The sequence below is a fragment of the Lissotriton helveticus genome, chromosome 9, assembly GCF_964261635.1.
Source record: "Lissotriton helveticus chromosome 9, aLisHel1.1, whole genome shotgun sequence".
NCBI lineage: Eukaryota > Metazoa > Chordata > Amphibia > Caudata > Salamandridae > Lissotriton > Lissotriton helveticus.
This window is the reverse complement of record NC_136070.1, coordinates 1,226,446,840-1,226,468,487: the sequence shown is the minus strand read 5'-3', so window position 1 is coordinate 1,226,468,487 and position 21,648 is coordinate 1,226,446,840. Positions and strand designations below refer to the sequence as shown.

The 21,648-nt window shown below is 45.3% G+C and overlaps 1 protein-coding gene across 1 annotated transcript in view; it reads left to right on the top strand.

Annotated features, from left to right (window-relative positions):
• Nucleotides 1-21,648, top strand: part of LOC144782391 (netrin-4-like) — a 257,917-nt gene that overhangs the window by 231,875 nt on the left and 4,394 nt on the right. The window contains exon 8 of the mRNA XM_078661718.1: nucleotides 5,910-5,978. Coding sequence (XP_078517844.1) covers nucleotides 5,910-5,978 — 69 coding nt within the window. The remainder of the gene's footprint in view (nucleotides 1-5,909; nucleotides 5,979-21,648) is intronic.

Here is a 21,648-nt window from a genome sequence, read left to right as displayed (position 1 = left end):
CTCTGTATATGCAGCATACAATGAGGCCTGGAAGGTTACTCAAATTGAAACAGCAGAGAGAATACGGGAAATTGACCGTATTAATTTGGAAAAATCACTTACCGTAGTGGACAATGGGTTAATGACTCTGTCCTCCAGAATTTTTTCTTTGGACAGCCTTGTGTCTTCAGCAATCGACATATTATCGCAAGACTTACTGTCATTACAACACGGTCAGTCTCAATTGCGTTCTATTGTACAGCTTGGCTGGACGTTACAAAATCTACGTTCAGGCTATGTGCCTTGGCGTTTAATCAACACAACGTCACTATTCCAAATCTTTAACCTTACTGATAGACAAATCAGTATGGCACAAAAGGGTGCTGATTATACAATCTTGAGAATTGAAAAACTCGAAAGATTACCAGTGACAATGTCAGAACGACCTGTCAGTGAATGGATAATACATGGGATAATAAATATTCCAATCTCAACCTTCAGGTTTCAATACTGCCAAAAATATATACAGGCTGGCATGTACGAGAAATTGGGAAAGGGGTACATTAAAACAACATGGAACCTTCCCTATTCACATGCATGTGTCAGTAATAAAGGACAGAAAGTGTTTCTTAGTGGCAATAATTGTGCGATGTCACTAAGCGGCACGCTTCTGTGTAACGGAATTAGTTTGCATGGAGCCTGTGAAGGGAATTCATACAACCTTTCATGTCACCAGCAAGGCGCACCTGCAACAGAGATAGAACCATTCTTTCAAAGACTCTATAATCGGAGTTACATTTTAATTGTAGATCGCAGATGTTGTAGTCTTATGCCAGGGACTCCTTATCTCGTAACTACGACTGCGAAGGTCAAGTGCTGTGGACGCTCATTGTTCCCCAGCTCCTTTCCAGACAGGGAGGCAAGGGCATGGCCCAATTTGAAAATTACTTCTATTCGAATAGATACTTTAAGCAGAATGAAAACAGTGCTTCTTCAGACGCCTACAAGGCTCACGTCATCAAAAGAAACGTATGATCTACAAGTCGCAAGGACGACTGCAGAGATACATTCATTGTTATCAACTAATTCCCCCATACATTTCGCAGAAATCCTGAATGAAATCTTAAATATTTCTGATACCAACGGGGTCTCAAAGGTATTTAAGACAGTATTTTCGATGGCATTAACACCATTCAAAGCCATACTGGGTATTTTTCCAGATTTCGTCCATTCGATTTTTGGCGGACTTCCCCTGATCTTGGGACTAATTACAGGAATCCTATTCTTAGTCCTTATTTTTCGTTATGGCAACCCATGTCACAGACTAAACTCTTGCGACAAGGGAAGAAACAATCCTAGCCATTGGATACCGGGACCGGATATCAAAAATCCTGGGACTCTCCCGGCTTAGAGACCTGAACATGACTTGGTTTCTATCATTTCGACCAATGTGGCAAAGATGTGTTTTACCTGTATTAAGGTGTCTGCTATGCGGAGAAGAATGCGTGTTAGACACTTGTCTGACGCTACAATCGGATGCACCAATGGATGCAGAAACATTGTTGAGCCCGATCAAGGTTCACGCTTTGTGCTGCCCTCAAAGGCTACCAATCCTGATGACGGCATTCGTGGAAGCTTCACCACTACGATTAAGGGGTAGTGAAGTTCAAGATGAAAGCAGCATCGATCAGGTACGACCTTCTGTCAGCAATCCAATTCAGAATGTCAAAGGAGACAATCATGCGCACGAATGCATGGTTACACCTTTTTCCGAGTTAGTGGAACTTTCCCAGGAAGCTGTTGACAGTTTTTTCGAAAGCCTAAATGATATGATGTTCTCACCAGAGCAGAAATAGAGACTTTTGAGCAAGCTCGTACACGGCGTTCCCTGAATTCGGCCTTCAACTTTAAAAATAAAGTCACATGAACAATTTTACCTCCAGTTCACGGACAGCAATTTTTCAGCAGCCCCAAAATATTTTTGCATATTTTTCGGGACACTATCTTCTGCTTAAAGTAAGAACTATTCTTAGAGAACTAAGGTTTCTAAATTTTAGATAGCTTATAGACATTAGCTGCCCGCTGGTACGTTCATAAATATTTTATTGTGTGATGGAATGGTCTCGAACTTTTTTTCTGTATTAAGAGCCATTTCATGTGTAAATTCTCATATACCAAATAGCAATAATGTATATAATGTATACAAATGCGTGATTACTTTGGCATTATTCTACAGCTTGAGTGCATACAATACATATGATTGCAATTTTTTCCGTATATTTGAAAAATTTCAAGATGCATTTATGTATTTTGGGGTGGTAAGGTATACACTATACTATATAGTATGTTTTACTATGCATAGATTAGTAAATATGTCCATAGTTAGCGTGGAGTGGGTGTGATGTATTCCTATAGGTTCTGAATCGATCCCCCTATTCCTGACCCTATTCTGGTTAAACAAACCAACAAGTTAACTAGCAGTCAGCCCATGAGGCAGAAAACCCCCATGATGCAGATACCGTTATCTGACGCAGTCACACTACGGCACAGGAACGTGTTATCTGATTAGGTCATAACGCTTGCGATCTAATTAGACAAGCGATATTCCTCCAGCCCCTGATAAGGCATACGGAGTTCTCATAACAAATCAAACCTATGACAACCTGGGCAAAACCCTGCGGCCATTGTTTTGATTTCACCGAGAACTTCAGCAAAAGAATGTGCTAACGAGCAAGTCGTATGACATCCTTATTGACGTATCTATGTCCATCCTTACGTCAATCTCGGCACCTTAAAGGTATAAATATTACCGATATTGCCCTATGCAAACACACGCGGTGGTGACGAGACGGAGCAGCCATACTTGCCGAAGCCCAGAGCAGATCCGACCCTGCTGGCGCAGCCCCGCCTTCCTGACGCGCTGAGAACGAGACGCGCTGCTTTCTCCTGCCGAGAAATCCAGCACCGGCGCTTCCGGGTAGCCCTCGCAGGCAGCCTGGAATATCGAGACCAGAGAGAGAGATACCATCCCTCATTCATCCTTAATTCCAGGTACAGAACTGAATAACCCCTCGCAGAGAATTCTTTAGTCAGTCACTTGGCAAAAACAAACTTAACTTGAACTGTAACTTTCTATTCCCGCCCACGTATTAGGCTTAGGTCAGGTACACGGGGTAGGCGTATTTAGAAACACCAGTTGAGTACGTTTAGTCAAATGTATATGTGTATGTAATATATTTTATTCATTTTAAAACATCTTATGGCTTAGAAACCATATCAATGTTTTTACAGTATTATTTTATACTTCTGCTTTTAATGTATGCACTTTACTTAGCTATAAGTATTGCAATAATATCGATCTATTTCTCTTGTATGAGAAAAGAGACTGATCAATAAATAACACCTTTTTATTGAACACGCCCGTCTCTTCCTTTTCTCTACAATCTGATGAGACTAAGAATGCACGTACTGACTGAGTAAAATAAATTGCCTTTTGTTCACACGACTCTCGAGATACACTCTTGATTAGGGGAGAGCAAAGTTGTCATGTTCTATGGTTGTCAGAAACTAAATCCCTTCTTGTGTAATCAGGGAAGTTAATTCCTTCCTGAACATTCGAGAAAGTTTCTAGTGAACTCTGAGCTAGCTGGCAAACCCAAAACTTTAAGTCTAATATCGACAGTAGTAGACCTAGTTAACGTCTGGTCTAGGCCTTTACTATTGAAGGTATTATTCCAATGCGCAGAGCCTATTGGGATAATAGGAACTACACTACAGAGACACAGGGGAACGCAGTGGAGTCCGTGAGGCCAAGGAGTAGGGCAAGAGACAAGGGACAAGGGCTTCAAGAGCAGTTCTGAAGTTACTTTCCATGAGATGGGTACAAAATCAATGTGTGTGCGGTGTTAGCATATGTCGAAGAAAGATTAGTTAAGTGCGTCCTCCCACTTGAATATAACAGAATAACTTCCTTCCATTATTTATCCTTCAATCTTTTTCTTTTTCAGTGCGTATTTCCACTAGATCATCAGTGTTAACGTGTACCACAGATTAATATATGTACAGGTAGCTGGCGTGCTCCGCCCCCTGTGGCTCATTAGCCTGGGGTTTTGGAAGGCTCATTAAGGTACAAAGATACTCGTTTGGTTTCCCAATGACTTGTGAAGTTATTCAATTAGAGTCTGAAGAAGCAACGTCTTGATGGATTCCATCCTAGTCCTGGGTCTAATTCCGTCATGAGAAGCATCATCCGGCATAACTGTCAGAGGCTAATGAGCCACAGAGGGCGAAACACGTGTCGGCTGCCTGTAAGAATATTACTCTGTGGTACATGTTAACACTGATGATATTATGGAAATACTCACTGAAAAATCAAAATAAGGAATCACAAATAATGAAATAAGTTATTCTGCTTTATTCAAATGGAGGGATGCATTTAACTCATCTTTTAATGCTATTACATTGGGAACTGAAGGTTTAAACCCTTAGAGTGGTCCAACCTCTCTAAAATTGGGTATTCAGTAACAGAACAAAAAGTGCTGTACCGTGAATGTTATTATTACTACAGTTAGTATATGGAGGAATGTGTATGTGTGGACATGTGAATAAACTGATGGATGGATGCATCACTGTGTGAGGATAAATAGATGAATGCACAGGTGTGAGTTGATCGACAAATGTATGATCTGTGCAAGTGGTTGATAAATAAGTGAATACGTGGCCATTGGTGAGGAAGGACGAATGATGGGGCTGGATGGACGGATGACTCAGCAATTGTGTTATCGCTTTCATATGGCTCTCGTCTACCCTATTTTCTTGGTGCTGTTGGCGGCAGTATAGTCATATTTGTAAGAATTTTCTAAAGTACAGGCGATTAATTTGTCATGTGATCATTAAAAGTAAAAACTTTCAGTGCCTTGTTGTCTGCACTAGAAGGGCCAAATCCACAACAAAAAAAGTTGGAAAAATAGAGGAAGAAATCCATCTTAATATGTTTTCACAATTTATTCAAAAAACATTTTCAGGGGTTTATGGATGTCCTCCTGTAGAGGTCATATGACGTCCTATGTAGTCTTCTATTCCTGCTGTGGATTTTCTCTGTAGAGAAGAACTCAACACAGCAGGAATAGCTTCCCCTCTGCAAATGAGTATTCTTTTACTCTGTAAAGAAATGTTTCCTCTGGAGAAAGCCCTTCCCACCCCATAAGCGGATTTAGGCCAACTTGTGTTAGGGAGTAAATTTACAACCCTTTCCTGAGTGGAAAGGGGAGAGAGAATAATTTGAGAATTCACTCAAACTGAGAACACCTTGAAATGCACACTTTCTACCCCTGGAGTAAAATTTATGGCTGAAGAGATCTAGGCACCTGTAGCAGAGATATCCAGGCTAGTAAATCTGTTTACAGGAGCTATTAATCCTTTTGAGAATTCCTGGCATATGGCAACTTACATTTACAGCCTAATTTACACATGGGAAGTGGCACGAAAATGCCTCAATGTGCACATGAATGGGTGAGAAATTAATAGATGGGGTTGAGGAGGATAGCTACCTTGATGGATGAGTGTATATATGCATAATTTGATGAATGGGTAAGTGCTGGAGAATGGATGAATGCATGGTCATGGATGAAGGGATAAGTGCTTGAATGATTTGCAAAAATGTATTGAAAAGGTTAGTTCTGCATGAGGACTATTTCTTTCGGTCGTAATGTGTTATTTAGAATTTTCATTTATCATACCACTTTTCCCTTTGAGCACCAAAAAAATATCCTTTTTTTATTTTATTTATCCTTTACTTTGCTCACTTTTTATTTTGAATTGTACTCTGTAACCCGTTTCATGCCATTAAATGTTTTTTGTTTGTCTCCTCTTTCGATCGCCCTTCCCTCTTCCCACCTCCTGACCCTTTTCTTCACTTCTGCCTTTGCCAGAGAAGTGCGTGTGCAAGGAGAGGATGCTGGGAAGTGTTGTGGACTTCTGCCAGATGAAGTACGCCTACGGTAAGTGCCAGGAAAGGGGTGGCCCTTGTTTGACCTGATTGGACAGCTTTGCAATCATTTCCCAAAAATAAACCACGTTCCCGGTGCAGCGCCCTCCCAGGAACCAATACAAGGCCGTGCTTCCAATATGGCGCCCTTGAGTGAGCTCCCACGAGGCTGACTTCCGGGTTTCCAGCCACACCCACCACTTTGACTCTAAAGTGAACTCAATTTCATTCCATTTATAGCACGTCTGGCGCCCACATTCCTACAGCCGGCGCAGTCGTGTATGTATAGGATTCTCATGTGCTCACTTCGGCTATTTCGTTTCCCCTCTATATCGAGTCTCCAAACTTATAAATATATAAGTCTCTCTTAGACTGACGTGTAACCTGACACAGCTGTGGAGATTGCAAAATGTAAAGGATATATTAGGAAGCAATTGCTAAGGATGTAGACATGGCAACGTTTCACAGCTTTGAGGATGGCCGACTGACATTAGAAATCCGGCTGTGCTTTTATTGGAAATGCTTTCACATACCCTCATGTTTTGAATGATCACAAATGTTGACATAGCAATTGATGCTACAATTATTTTGAAACATATGGAGGTCTGTCATGTGGAACGCTATTGTTTATGTATAGTGATCTATTATTTATGTATCGATTTTATTTCAAGCACTCTGCAAAGAACATTTCATATGCAATTGCACACTCAGAATTGGCATTCTTTAGATCAACCTGGGTAGGATTAACGACTGAGTTCATATTGCCAAGACTCGAAACCTGTGACCTGCAGATGACCCTTGGAACTCACCAACAAGCCCTCGAGCCGCTCAGCTAGAGAAGTTCGTTGGCACCTGTTATGTTCCTTGGCGCGCGCGGCTGGGTGGGCTTTAATGGTTGTTCACAATGATGGTTTTCTTCACTGATTCTCGTGGTGAGTGGGTGGAGCGGCAAATTTTTGCATAGTGGTTCATCTTCTCACATAGTAAATTTGTAAAAAGAAAGAGAGTACCCCTTGGACCCACAGGAACTGGGTATAATACAATAAAGAGAAAGTGTTCCCTGGGTTATATTTCTCTAATGGGATGATTCTGCTAATCTCACCATTGAAATCAAGTACCTATATACACCACAACAAATCTATCTGTAACTTTCACGACTCTTCCACACGATTAGTAGAACCACAAAGGCAATGTAGAATTAATGAATTATAATCACATTATTTATTAAAAAGGTTAAAAAATTGTCGACAAACCTTGTTGGGATAAATATAAATTTTTAATATTTGGGTTTGGATAAAGTCATTGTGATAAAATTGTTGATGAGCATTAGGCACTGTATTAAGGATAATTTACTTATGCCAATGAATTTGTGTGTTTTTATAAGATTTTTTTAACCTTTTTAATAAATAATGTGATTATAATTAATTAATTCTATATTGCCTTTGTGGTTCTACTAATCGTGTGGAAGGGTCGTGAAAGTTACAGATAGATTTGTTGTGGTGTATATAGGTACTTGATTTCAATGGTGAGATTAGCAGAATCATCCCATTAGAGAAACATAACCCAGAGAACACTTTCTCTTTATTATATTATTTTATTATCATCTTCTCACATAGCAAGCACCTTTTCCACTTTGCCTGGCATCTCCCCTATGTGGGACTGGGCAGCCACACCACCAGCATGGTCACCTTGACTGGGTAGCCTTAGTGTGGTCTTTTTTTGCCAGCTGGGGACATTTGCAAGACTTGGTTGATGGGTTTTGTCTTTAGAGAGTGTTGGAGAGATGCTTACATGTGGGAGGCTCAGGATTTGCAGAGTTCTTTTGACCTCCCGAGTGTGAGGATGTCAGCAATGGTCTTCCTGGGATCTTGCAGTATCTTCTCTCTTAAAAAAATCTGCTCAAAAAAATCTTCCGTTGGATCCCCACCGAAACAAGAAAGACAGTTACCCACGCACGGATCACAAGCCGACTGGATTACGGAAACACCCTCTACGCCGGAACCACAGCCAAACTACAGAAAAAACTCCAACGCATCCAAAGCCAGACTCATTCTGGATATCCCTCGGCAAGCTCACATTTCCGGCCACCTGAAAGACCTCCATTGGCTCCCTGTCAACAAGAGAATAACGTTCCGTCTCCTCACCCACGCACACAAAGCCCTCTACGACCTAGGACCCGAATGTCTCAACACGCGTCTATCCTTCTACACCCCCTCCCGACAACTACGATCGTCCAATCAAGCCCTCGCCGCAATTCCGCGCATCCACAGATCCACCATGGGGGGAAGATCCTTCTCCTACTTAGCGGCCAAAACCTGGAACTCTCTCCCCACCCACCTCCGCCTTACACAGAACCACCTCTCCTTCAGAAAGCAACTGAAAACTTGGATATTCGACAAGTAATAACACCTCCCTCCCCCAAGCGCCTTGAGACCCTCTGGGTGAGTAGTGCGCTATATAAATTTTGGAACTTGAACTTGCACTTGGCGTACGAACAGCCCTAAATGAATTGTGCTCGGATTTTGTCTTGTTTGTTATAGAGGGTACATGTGCTCTCTGAGCCGTGCGTAGAACTCGTCAACCAATTCATCAGGGCCCTGCCAGGCTTGGCAGAGCAAGAAGCATTCATAATGAGGGTTAGCAATTTGCTCGAAGTGCGCTGTCAATGCTATTTTGATGGTGTTATAAGTGTCAGCTGGTACTACTTCAACCACCTTCTTGGAGAGCTAGCTTACTTAGAGAGCTAGACAGAGGAGTTTAGACCATCATCTATTATTGCCTATAGCTACAGCCGTGAGGTACATTTCCAGCCTCTCGACCCACGTTCTCCATTTTGCTGCTATGGAGCACGGATTACCAGTCATCCCAAAAGGCTCTATGGTGGGGATGGAATCCATGTTGTAGAGGCCTCTTCACGTGGGAGGATAGCGCAGTGGGCAATGCTAGGCTGATTGTTGAAAGCTGGCACCATGCGTCGACTCAGTCTGGCCACGAATCTTTGTGGAGGAAAGCATGCCACTGATGACAGGGGTGGTGTGGTGAATGCCCCTGTGGTTGTGCACAGACCTCAGAAATGGCCAGGGACTCCGGTTATGCCAGCAGGGTGCTGCCTGTCCTATGATGGACCATAGAAACGTATCTGCTGGTTGTAGTCTGCAGTAAATTGCTGGTAGGGCCTCCGGCTGGGGCGCTGTTGGCTCTCATGTGAGAGGCATGGTGCCGCCACATAGGCTGGAGGTGGTTGGCCATGGATAATGGGCCACCAAGGTGAGCGGGCAGAGTGTAGGTTAACAACCACCTCATCCACAGTTGTTAGGTTCCTCAGAGAGGGACCTCTTTATGGGCGCGGCTGGGTAGGCCTTAGCAGCAGGTGGTGCTTAATGATGGTACACAAACACAGGAGCGTCCCGGGCCCAGAAGTCCCTTTTATTAGTGAGGTCACCAGACCTCTGACTCAGCGAAAAATCTACTCAACCATGGGGTCCCTGAGCCTGGAACCATGATGGCCGCCTGAACCCTCGGCTCCGCTGCCCCGCTCTACTCCCCTCCGTGCCGTCCCGCATCCTGTCACTTATCCGATCCTCCTGAGACGGTATCGGACTCGGGGAGTGCTGCTGATTCCTGCGGTGTGCTTCCCGACGTGATCCCTTCGACGGAACGGATTGAGAGTCCCTGTTCACTTTCGGCTGTTAATGGCGGCGACCTGGTCTTTGTTCTCGGAACAGACGACCTCCGGCCATCACAATACTGGCCACAGACAGCAGGGCGCAGTCGACCAGCAAGAAACGGCGGCCGCTTGAAGTTTCTGCAGTGCAAAGCTCTCACTTCTTGTTACCCCGGCACTGTAGCGGTTTGTGCTACATTTGTATCTCCTGCGCCTTCCCTCTACGAAACAGGGAGGGGGGCCATTTTGTGCCGTGTACACAGTGATTGTGCCTGGTGGATTACCCGACTGCTGGGGTGTTTGCTATACCCGACGTCACACTATCTTCGTGTGCCACATTGCTATGGAACTTGCTGCCCATGTCCCCGTGACCTGGCTGTGCTTGCCGGGGCGCCCGTGGGAGGACGACTTGCGAGAGAGGGATGCCGGCGTGTTGGCTCTGGGAATGCCCCTGGCCATCGACCATTGTCTCCATGGAGCTGCATTATCCTCCTCTCCGGAGGTTCCCCTCCAGATCGCTGAGATTCTGAGCGCCCTGGCTGCCTTGCGTTCCGATTGGGTTGGTCACGCCCGGGACCTGGGGGGCCGCTTGGATTCTGTCTTATCTACGCTATCCTCAAATCGAAAAGGGGATCGCATGCTGAGCGCTTCGCCACATCCTGAGCCTGTGCACGGTGAGCCGTCTATCCGGATGTGCATGGAGGCGCTGGAGGTGCAAACACTGGCTTCTGCAACGGCACTGTCCGCTACAATCATGGAGTGGTGTGATAATCCCGGTCCGGCGCAGCTGCGGGGGAGTCGCCTTTGGGCGCCATGTTTTGCACTTTATTCTGGTCCGGCTGGATATTCTTCTTGTGGTGTCCTGGGCACGCCGCTTCTGCTTCCACTGTTCACCAATGAGGACCCGAAGTTGCGCATCGCTCTTCTTTGTGCACCGCTGACTTTGTGTTGGACTGGCCTTACCGGACTGCGCCCTGTTTCACTGTGGTACTTGCAGTTGTTCACATTACTCTGGTGGGTGGTTTTATTTTTGCCTCTCGCTGCCGCTCTGGATCGTCAGGGACAAGGTTGACATTGCCTTTCATTATTGTTTCCTGTTGTTGGCTTGCTGGGACTGTGATGTGTAGACAAGGGAACTGGACGATGGATCTGTTCTAACGGGGGATCGATGGGTTGGGCGGCCGCACATATCCTGGTGTTTCCTTTTAGGACACGTAATTCTGGCCCTCCTCCGGTTTCATATGTGTATTTTCTTCTTCCTTTCTCTTCTTTCTATATTTCGGGTATTCTTTATTGGGCGACAGGCACGCCGTTACGGGGGGGGGGGTAGGCCGTAGCCGCTACGTGTGTGCAGGGTGGGGGGGTCTTTGTTTCGTTTTTTGTTCCTATGGGCCTTCTTTTCCTTTTTATTCTTTAATTCTTTTTTCTTTTCTTTTTCCTGGGGTCATGGTTCGGGTCGGGGTTGGGTGGGGGGTGATCGGCGCACTGCTTATTATGTGAATTTTAATCCTGCTCAGATATCACAGTGCGGCCATTTTGCTCCTGTCTTACGGCTTGTGGACTTCCTTGCTTAACATTGCCCGCCTCTGTTCTTGAAGTATATTGCGACTTTTGATCCTTTCTAACGTCTCTTGATTGAATTTGTTTTATGAACATTATAAAATCAAAACCTTGCTTTCTCCTGCTTCTCGGTGGTATACATGCTTCTGTGTAACTTTGATCGCTTGTGCTTGTATTTACATTGCTACTGAGTTGCCGTACTGCTTGCTATTGTGCACCGCTTTCTGTCTAGGCCGGCCGGTTGGTTGTGGGCCCGTAATTGTTTCTGATTTTGTGCAATAAAGGTTTTTTTAAAAAAACAAACAAAAAAAAAAAAACATGGGGTCCCTTTCAGAACACCGAGAACACTCCTCCGCATACAACACTACAACACCCTCTACAGCCCTTGGCTTACATGTCTATAGCGCTATATTGGTTGCATAGTAGAGTAGCTCCGTAATTCGTTCATAAAGAGTGAGGCGCTCCAATAGCACATATGGTGAATTTGAACCCCTTAATTAGTATATCAGAGTTGGAAATGCTGTTGAGGGAGTCTCCAACCTGCGATAGTGACATCTAGAGGCTTTTGGTCGTATGGCATCTCACTGGAACTCAGACAAGAATGATAGCTTCATCAATTTTGTTTATTTATGTTTTTTGTGATACAATTACCTGCCATCATCGAAAGAATATGTTTCTGATAAAGCACAGGAAAAGTGAAAAACAGACGGGAGAATCCCCAAGTATCAGTCTCAAAACTCTGTATCTGCCTGTTGGACTTGGCCCTTTTTGCAGGGTCATCCCTGAACTTTTTGCCTTCCTCCTAGTCTTTTTTTTCTGACATGGTGTTGGTGGTTTTAGGACTCTGGGCATTTTATCACTACTGTCCAGGGTAACGTGCATGTGCTCTCTATGGTAAAACCTGGTAATATTGGTCTACACCTATTTGGCTAATTTAATTTACCTATCAGTCCTAGTAATGTGGTATCTCATATACCCAGGGCCAGTAAATTAAATGCTACCCAGGGCCAGTAAATTAAATGCTACTTAAATGTAGGACATGTCCCTTAACTGTGTGACATGTCCTGGTAGTGACAAATAGCTATTTTGGTTTTTCACTGCTGTGAGGCTGTCCTCTCATAGGTATGCATTGGGGATTTCCTGATAAGTGTTTAAGTGGTAATTCCTGATCTGAGAGGAGCAGCGGGATCAAGTTTTATATGTTTGGAATAGTGATAATAAATGCTACGTAATGGTGTGCACAGATTTATTATCACTTTTTTAGAAATGCCACTTTTAGAAGTTGGCATTTCTGTGTGCTATCTGTCTTTTTGCCTGCCTGATGTGTATTGCATGTCTGGCTTTGGAGTGACAGGGGCTGGGGAGGTGCAGTGGCTCCAGAGGAGCTGGGTGAGTCAGCGCTAGGCTGAATAGGCTGATCTCCATTTGGAGAAGTGGGAGGAGTAGTCTCTGACCCTGAATAGTTCTGTGCCTGCCTTGTACAATGCTGGCTCTGCCCCACTGTGGTGTGTCTGGGACCAGGACCTACACTGTCAATGGGGACAATGGTGCACTTGTTAAGTGCCCCCCAAAACTGGTTTGATCTGTGTCCCCAAGCCCTGTGCCAGGGCAGAACAAAGACATTTGTGGTATAAATATTGGGGCTGTGACCCCATGTCCTGTGTACCTACATGGAGCTGTGTTGCTGCAGGACTGCTGGGCAAGAAGGAACCACGGTGGGACCCAGCTGCTGCCTCCTGGGGGTCCCTACATAGTGGCCGGCCTGTGCCCAGCTCTGCCCCTCTAAACTTGGGTCCTAGCGCCTCGTGAGTGCTGTGTTCTTTTATTGTCCCTGGGAGCCCGAGGACAGGGCTCCAACTTAGAAGCTGGGAAGACGCCGTCACACCGTGGCAGAAGAGCCACCGACCAGGAAGTCAGTCGGCTGTTGCCTGGCTGTGGGTTGGGCTCCCGTGGTGGTGAGGAGAGCCCCGCATGCTTCTACGAGCCTGAGGAAGGGGCTTCAACTTTGCCCTGCCTAGTGCATTAGAAGCACTCCGTAGTTGCCTTTTCTTTTCTGGAAACCCAAGAAGAAGGTCACCAGATCCGCTCATTCTTAGCAAAACCGAAAGTCAGGCGCCCGTTGCCTGGCCTGGGGTGAGGCTGATCCAGAATGGGGGAGCCAAGTGTGAAGCGGCGCCGCCAGAAGACAGGCAAGGTCTTCATCTGATTGGAGGTGGGGCTCCTGTTGTGCAAAGGAGAGCCAAGGGGGTGGCCCAGATGGAGACCGAGCCTTGCAGGCTTGCCAGAGAACCCAGAGAAGGACCTGCTCAATGATGAGGGACTGGACCCGCAGGAAGAGGTGCCGGCGAAAGGGGCTGTGTCCAGCCCAGAGTGAAGTGATGCATCTTGAGGGCTTGACAGGGACATGAGTTCCCCGGGGAATAGCCGGCCGGAGACAAGGCCCAGTCCTTCATTTTGCCAAACAGGAGAAAGCCACATCGCGGAAAAGCGGGCGGCCACCTTGGGGGCCATTCATTAGGTTCGAAGGGGGTGGAGGGAAACTGAGCGAGGTCGTCCCGCCCTCGACGGGGCATTGACAAGCCTCCCTTAGGTGCAGAGAGAGCACCAAGGATATTCTGGCAACTGTCCCCCTCTGAGTGCAGCTGCACCGCATGGTCGTGGGCAGCTGTGTGCTTTTGAGATATCGGGGCAAATTGATTTAATGGCATTGCAGTGCAAGCCCAGGAAAGGGCCACCCCAGGACCACTTGAGACGGCCGGATGTTCACTTATATGTCCAGGTGGGGCAGGATGCAATTGGGTGATGGTTGCACCTTATAGGGGGCGATGATAGTTCACTGTTGGTATGATGACTGCCTAATACCTTTTCCTAACGAGTGCACAACAGCTGATTATATGTATGCATAATGTCTTGTGCTATTTTGGTAATGTGTGCCCTCTGAGAGGGGGTACAGTGGCATGCTGATGCTAATGCCTAATATGGTTTATGCTAAGTCTACTATTGCCATTAATTACTGGTTGTTTTGATTCTCTTACTAGGGATATCCAATGGTTCTGACAGTGGCCCGATTGGCCCTGACATGTATATAATCCCCTGTAAAGTGATACCTAAGTGCCAGATGGCACAGGGTTCATTTGTGGTTTTGTTTTAACGTGTTTTATGGATTATACAAAGGATATTTTTATAGAACCGTGGGTGGAATTTATTTTGTGGTGTGCCTAGTGTTTCGCTTCTGCGTGTGCTGCGGAAACGCATTACACATTGCCTCTGGGATAAGCCTGACTGCTTGTGCCAAGCTACTAGGGAGGTGAGCAGGGGTTATCTTCGGTGTGTAACTCCCTTACCCTGACTAGATTGATGGTTTCTGCCTGGCTTAGGCGCATGCCCTAACCAACCAGAAATTCCATTTCTAACACTGCTTCTCAAAATGCAGTGTCATGGTCTCTCTGGGACAGAGAGAGAGAGAAAGAAAGTAATCACAGTCTCTGAAATTAGGAGACACTCCCCGGAGGTGCAACAGCTTGCTGAGAAACCTGACCACTACCTGGCGCTCATATTCCTCTGAAAGGCCAGTAGATCTGGGGCAGAGCCCCAGAATGCATGTCGCAACAAAACTCTCAGAAGTAAGTCACTGGGTCAAGGAACTTTTCAATAGCCTGAGGTCAACCCCCTAAAGTTAACTGACACTTTTCAAGGCATTTCCATACACTTTCTGCTCCATTACACTTGCACCATACAGATGTTACCATTTAGAATAGATGTGCAGATGACCATAGCAAACGTATACAAAGATTCCCATCTAAATGTACAATGCTACAACTGTGTATTAGATAACCAGTAAATCTAAACTTAAAACGACTGCACATTTGCCTATGGAATACAGGAGATGTGCACATTATGTGCATATGATAGTTCTTATGCACAGTCATTGTTTGCGTTTCATGTTGTGTGAAGAGCACATATTATACATTGTGCTTCTCTAATGCACACATTTGGACTTTTATAAGCTCAATAAGATGCAAAAAGCTTCAAAGTATGAGTCATAAAGTCAGACATCTGATAATCACATTGGGGCAGATTTACGTTTCCTGGCGCATCCCTGCAAATCAGCAGGGATGAGCCAGGAAAGGTGCGCCACGCAAGTTTACCCTTGCGCCACCACAGATGCGCCGCATTTACAATGCAGTGCATCATGGCGCAAGGATAAACAGATGCGTGTCGCATCTGCCGGCGTAAGGTTGGCGCAGTGCTGGAGTTGCGTTGCGGGTTTGACGCAACTTCAGCACTGTTCCAACCCTGCCTATGTCTAACATGGTGCGTGAAGCTTTATGCCTGCTTCAAGCAGGCACAAGGTTTTGACACAGCGGGGGTCAGAAAAGTGACTGAATGAAATCTTGTAGATTTCACTCAGCCACTGTTGCAAGGCGTTCCTGCTCCGGAACGCCCACATGAAACCTGACGCAGGTTTCATGTGGCGCAGGGCTTTACAACGTGACGCATCTCCCTAGATGCGTCACATTGTAAATACCCCGCAGCATGGCGCTGGCTTTACACCACCGTGGCGTCACAGAAGTGACGCAACGGCGGTGCAAAAGTGGCATGTGGGGCTTGTAAATCTGCCCCAACGTGTTTAAATTACGACTTAAAAATTTTGATATCCAGTAATTTTCATAAAATGCAAGATACACAGTTTTATTGTATCTTCAGTGGCCTCCTCAGTTCCTACTTTCACTATCTGGGATCGATTCAGAAAGGTCTTTCAGGGAGTAGGTGTGATCTACACCTCACCTACTCCTGAATTCCCAGAAGGTAATCACACTTACTCTTGGAAGGAAGCTCTGTGAATCAGACCGCTTTACCTAAATTGGCACTTTTACAAATCAGACCTTTCTACCTTGCATTGTTACCTGCAAGTTTAAATTTAATGCAAAGTCTGAGAACATCATCTGTTCCAAATAACCTTAATGCAACAGCCACCACAGCGTGGTTTCGAACTGTGCTCTCTGCAGCTCATACACTAACTCGTAGTCCCAATTCACCGAGGCATTTAAAGTCATACAAGTACACTTATGTGCAACAGTAGCTAAATCTATGCCTCAAAGGCCTTCACAAAATGTGACCTTGCAGTTGTAAATCCATTTACTTCCATGCAATATTAACTCATGGTCACGTAATATTATTTTGAGGTAAACCTCACCCAAATGTTTAAAAGTGGGTGTATCAAGACTTGGTTTGTCTTATAAGTTTGTGACTGAGTACAACACAACACATTTGTTTATGCTAATGCACAAACGCCTCTGGGATGCTTTCCCATCCTGCGAATGGTCAGTGGGCCATCGTAGGTTGCCACACATCAATGGCTGGGTTAAATCCCTTTCTATAGTGGGAAATCTTGACACTTTTTGTGGGTGTAATATAGGGTAAACGGTTCCTTCACTGGAAACAATCTGTCATCCAGCAGCGATTTCTTCATGAGGGAGGGGGAGCATCGCCCGCGAACCGCGTTATACGTGAAAATTAAAATGCTGGTTGAATGATTTAATTGCCATTTTATTTTTCACAGAGGAGTGCTGCAGCAGCCAGCCTGCTCCCGGGCCAGGAGAAATGGGGGGGGGGGGGGTCCTCTGCTGCTGATTGGCGGCATAGAGGAGTAGAGCAGTGACTTGAATGGATGCTCCAAAGTGCACGTCCCTTTGGCCGGCTGTGACAGGTGCACTTTGAAGCGCTCCGCCAAGCTGACCTAGACAACTTGGTGGAGACCAAGCACAGGCCTTCAGTTCTGTCAAATCCTGGTGCTTCTCTCATGCTGGTTAGCAGCATGAGAGCATCATCTGGATTGGTTAGGGGATCATCCCTCGTGCATGAGATTGCAGAGAAACGCTGAGGAGAACGTGGAGGCCATGGGTAAGTACTATTTTGTTATATTTATTAGAAATGTGTAACACATGTAAGTGTAGTGATTAAGTTAGTGGTCATGTTTTATTTAGGGGTTTGGTGGAGGGGTTGTTTTTACTTGGGCTTTTGTAGGGAGGGGTTGGTTTGTTTTTGGCTTTTTGAGGGAGGTGTTGTCTAATTGAGTTTTTTTGGCAAGTGGTGGGCACTTTGCTCGCCTTACCACTTTCTAGGGCTACCAGCCGCACCTGTTTTCATACTATTAAGAGAACTGAAAAGAAAAAATGCAGAATTGACTCTAGAAGGACATCTAGTAACAACTTGAGGTACTGCAGTGTTGTGAAAGACTTTCGAAGCACTTGCTTCTGACTCGAGAGGGGCATCCAGTCACATCTTGAGGGGCTTCGGACCCTAAAAGACTTCAAGCCCTTGCTTTTTACCCGAGAGGGACATCTGGTACTGTAGCCATGCAAAGGGCCAGACCTGTTAGCCTTGCTAGCGTTTGTTTCAAAAGTAATATTTGTGTGCAACATTACAATTTATAGGATGCAAGTCATTACAAAATCAAATTAACAGACAATTATTTATCGAAAAACTTAGGGGCATATTATCAAGAACGGCGTTAAAATTATCGCCGCTTTATCGGCAGGACACTGCTGCTAAAGCAGCGATAATGGGCTTGATAATATGCCCTTGTGAATTCCCACAGAAGCCTAAGTTCACACCAGAACCTGGGCTTCTATGGGCATTCACAAGTGCATATTATCAAGACCCTTCTCGCCACTTTAGCGGCAATTTCCTGCTGCTAAAGCTGCGATAAGGTTATCGACGTTCCTTGATAATATGGCCCTAAGTTGCGTAATAGAGCACAAACTGCAGCAGTTAGTTGTGGAAAACAGATTAGCGCTACACCATGTAAAGAGTGTAGCAGCAAGCGCTATCTAAACCATAATGAGCTATTCTGCTAAAAACAGATTCCTGGTGACCTGGAAAGCAGCAGCCTAGAAAGAAATTCACAAAAGACTAGCTTCCCACTCCTGCTGTCAGCTCAGCAGGCAGCTCAGTGGGCAGCGTTGCCAGGGGGCATAAACCACCCAACCCTCCAGGAAGTGATTTATGTGGCATTCCAGAGCCACCTCTTCCAGTTTCCCCTGTTTCTCTTCAACTTGGCAACATCTCGTAAAGCCTAATAATTTTGAAGAACAGAGAGGTGCTTGAGCAGATTGGATTGAAAATAATGATCTTTCTTGCAGTTCCATTTAATAGGAACTGTGAATACAGTCTCCACCCAAATCATGTTCTGATGGTTTTATGTCTTGAATTTGTGGTTTCTGGACACAATATGTCACTGAAGCAGGAACCTCCTATTAATTTGTGCTTGTTCTCACAGGTTATCCCCTTCACTGACCCTCAAAATCTTCTTCACAGAAAGATAAAGTGAGCCTTGCCGGTAAATTAGGGCTGTGCAAAGACGCTAAGATTTGCTTCCATACTCTTCATGAAGTTTTGTGAGAAATACTGGAAATTTTACGATGCTTTTCTTTATGGGGCGAATACATAGGCAAAAGTTAGTTTGCAGAAGATAGATCCAGCAAATTGACATTATGTGTACTCATTTTTTGCAAAATATTTTCAACGTTCTTTTAATAAAAACAAAAAACTTGCATATCAACTTCTAGAGGAAGAATTATCTGTGAAACATGATTTTAATAATAATAATAATAGTTACATTTATAAAGCGCCTGGTTACACTGAGCCAGTATGTCCCCGCGCTGCAGTGGCAGTAAAAGAACAGTAGCACCTATCACACAGGATTAGGACGCAGGGAAAAGGTAGGTCTTCAAACCTTTCCGAAAAATCGTTTCGGAGTGCTCCAAACGGAGTGTCTGTGGGAGCGAGTTCCACAATTGGGGAGGCAAGTATCCAAACGATCGCCCACCCATTCTGGCTCTCTTAATTTTGGGGACCTGTGCAGTGCCTTTCCCGCCGGACCTTAAAAGTCTGGTCGGTACATAGGGTAGAGCTGGTGCCACTGCCTTATTGAACACCCTTCATTGGCTACCTATCTCCAAGCGAATCCTTTTTAAATGCCTGACTGTGGCCTTTAAGGCCTTACATGGTATTGGCCCCAAATATATTGGGAAACGTCTCTCCCGGTATACGCCAAGCAGGACTCTCAGGTCATCTGGTCTGTCTCTGCTTACTGTCCCTGCAATTCGTCGTGCACGATTGGGAGGTCGATCTTTTCGCTACCTGACACCCAAGGCATGGAACGAATTACCATTGTCCCTGAGATCGGCCCCCTGTCTTCTTACTTTCAGAAAGGATTTGAAGACAAGGCTTTTTAGGAAATAGTCTTTTTATTCCTGCCCTTTTCTGTTGTGTGGTTGCTTTCTATGCTGTCATTCTTTGCCAAAGAGCCAGGATGCTCCTCGGGAGTCGCCGTGCGCTATAAAAGAAATAAAGTAACATAACATAACATAACATTAGAAAATTGTGAAGATATGAAGGGCCCTTTCTTTGTAAGATCCGATGACTCACGCACAAGGCCTTGAACTTAACCCTCTCCCTAATGGGGAGCCAGTGCGGAGAAGCCAGCGCATCAGTCGCTGAGGCCCTTTGAGAGAGCCTGAGAACTAGTCTTGCCGCTGCATTCCGAATGCACTGTAGGCGCTGCAGGCATCTTGCGGTTGTGCCCAAATATAAAAGGTTGCCATAGTCCAGGCGAGATGTTACCGTGGCGTGGACCAGGATCTTTCTAGATGCAGTGGGAAGGGCCTCAAGGGTTTTAGGCAGTCTCTTCAATATACCAAAACATGCCCCTGCCACCCGCCTGGTGTGGTAGTCGAAAGACAGCTTGTTATCCACCCAGACCCCAAGATTCTTAGCCCGCTACCAAGGTATGGGAGTCAAGCCCAGAGACTGGGGCCATTTTAGAAGAAACTGTTCACCATTAGCCTATTTAGCAACTTTGCAGCTTCATTGAGTGGAAATATCATGAACTTTGCCCAATTTCAGCGGCAGAAGAAGAACTTTGCCCACCTTCGGTACCATCTATAATTGATTTAAAATGTAGACAGTACACAATCCCGCCGACCAAATCAGCTAAGGGAGGTTTACAGGGACTTCCTTGACCTGAACATTGAAGTTTAGAATAGCGCCTATCAGGGGTGCTATGGAGGTTCCTGCATCTCCCACAATTGGGAGGGCACCTCTTAGTCTTCAAATGTGGCTCTTAGAGCCCATGCTGGCCAGATACAAACAAACAACAAGTATTGGTAAAGCCAATAGGTCTTGTGTTTACCTTTAGCAATAGTTTTTAGCAATGCTGTACCACATTCCCGATGCTGTGCAGCATGACCAAAGAAAGGGAGAAAAGGTATATAGGCGCTATAACGCTTTCGCTGCAGCAAAGCCATTTTGTAGGCGAGTGCATGCATCGCCACATGTTTGTGCCTACAAACTTCTGAAGGCACCCCTTTTTTTCCTTTTTATTTACCACTCGAAGAGGGATTAGTAAATAAAGAAATCAAATTTGTGCAAAAGCATTTTTTTCCCAAAGGCTACGGTGGATGGAGAGTAAGCAACATGGAGGGCGTGGGTGGAAGCAAGGCACAGGAGTGCTGGAAATAACAGGCAGGGTGGGGTAAGAAACATGGAGGGTGAGCGAGAAGCATATGGGGAAAAGAGAGCCATGTGGAGCGCAAGGAGGAGAGAAGCACTTGGGCAAGAGAGTACAACGTGGAGCTGGGGGTAGTGAAGCATACTGGCAAGAGAGAGCCACACGGAGAGGAGAGAAGCAAACAGGTGAGAGAGAGCAACTCAGGTGCAGGTATGGGAAGAGAAGAGGCAAGGGAGAGAGTTGGAAAACACATGCACTCTGATGGAGTACCTAAGCAAAAGCAAAAAGTAGTTCCACAAAGGTGAGCGGTGGCTAGACACATGTAAAGAGGCTTTGCTCCAGGGGTGGAACAGACATAAGATGGACAACGCAAGCCTTCAAATAAGAAGCAAGCAAATGAGATTGACAATGCCAGCCAATTGTAAGAAATGAGTGGGCATTGCGGGCACTGGTAGATGAAACTCAGCCTTTTCCAACCAGGCGGCTTTGGTGTTTGGCAGGCTCAAATGCAAGACACAGGTGCATTCAGAGGCAGTGCCAGGCTTCCAGTAACTGATGCGTTTTCCCCACCACCTTCCCACAGGAGCAGGAAAGGAAGAACAGGCCTCATCAAAAAAGCTGAAAGAGTCCGGTCATAGATTGCACAGGGAAGGGACATTTATCCTCCCAGCGTTGGTGTCTTTTTATGTTTACTTTGACTGTGCAGCTGATTGAAAGACCTATTGTTACTAATTTTTTAACATATTCATAGATTGTGCTGTGACTTCTCCTGAGTACTATTTCTTTGTCACTTCATGCTGTTGGCTATTTGGTGTATCATTCCGCCTTCTACTGAGTGTTTGCATTGCAATGAATGAGGGACTGTATTACATCTCAGAAGTACACCAAGGCATCACATATTAAATTATATATCTTATAAGGGCAATTTATACAAAAAAATAAGCA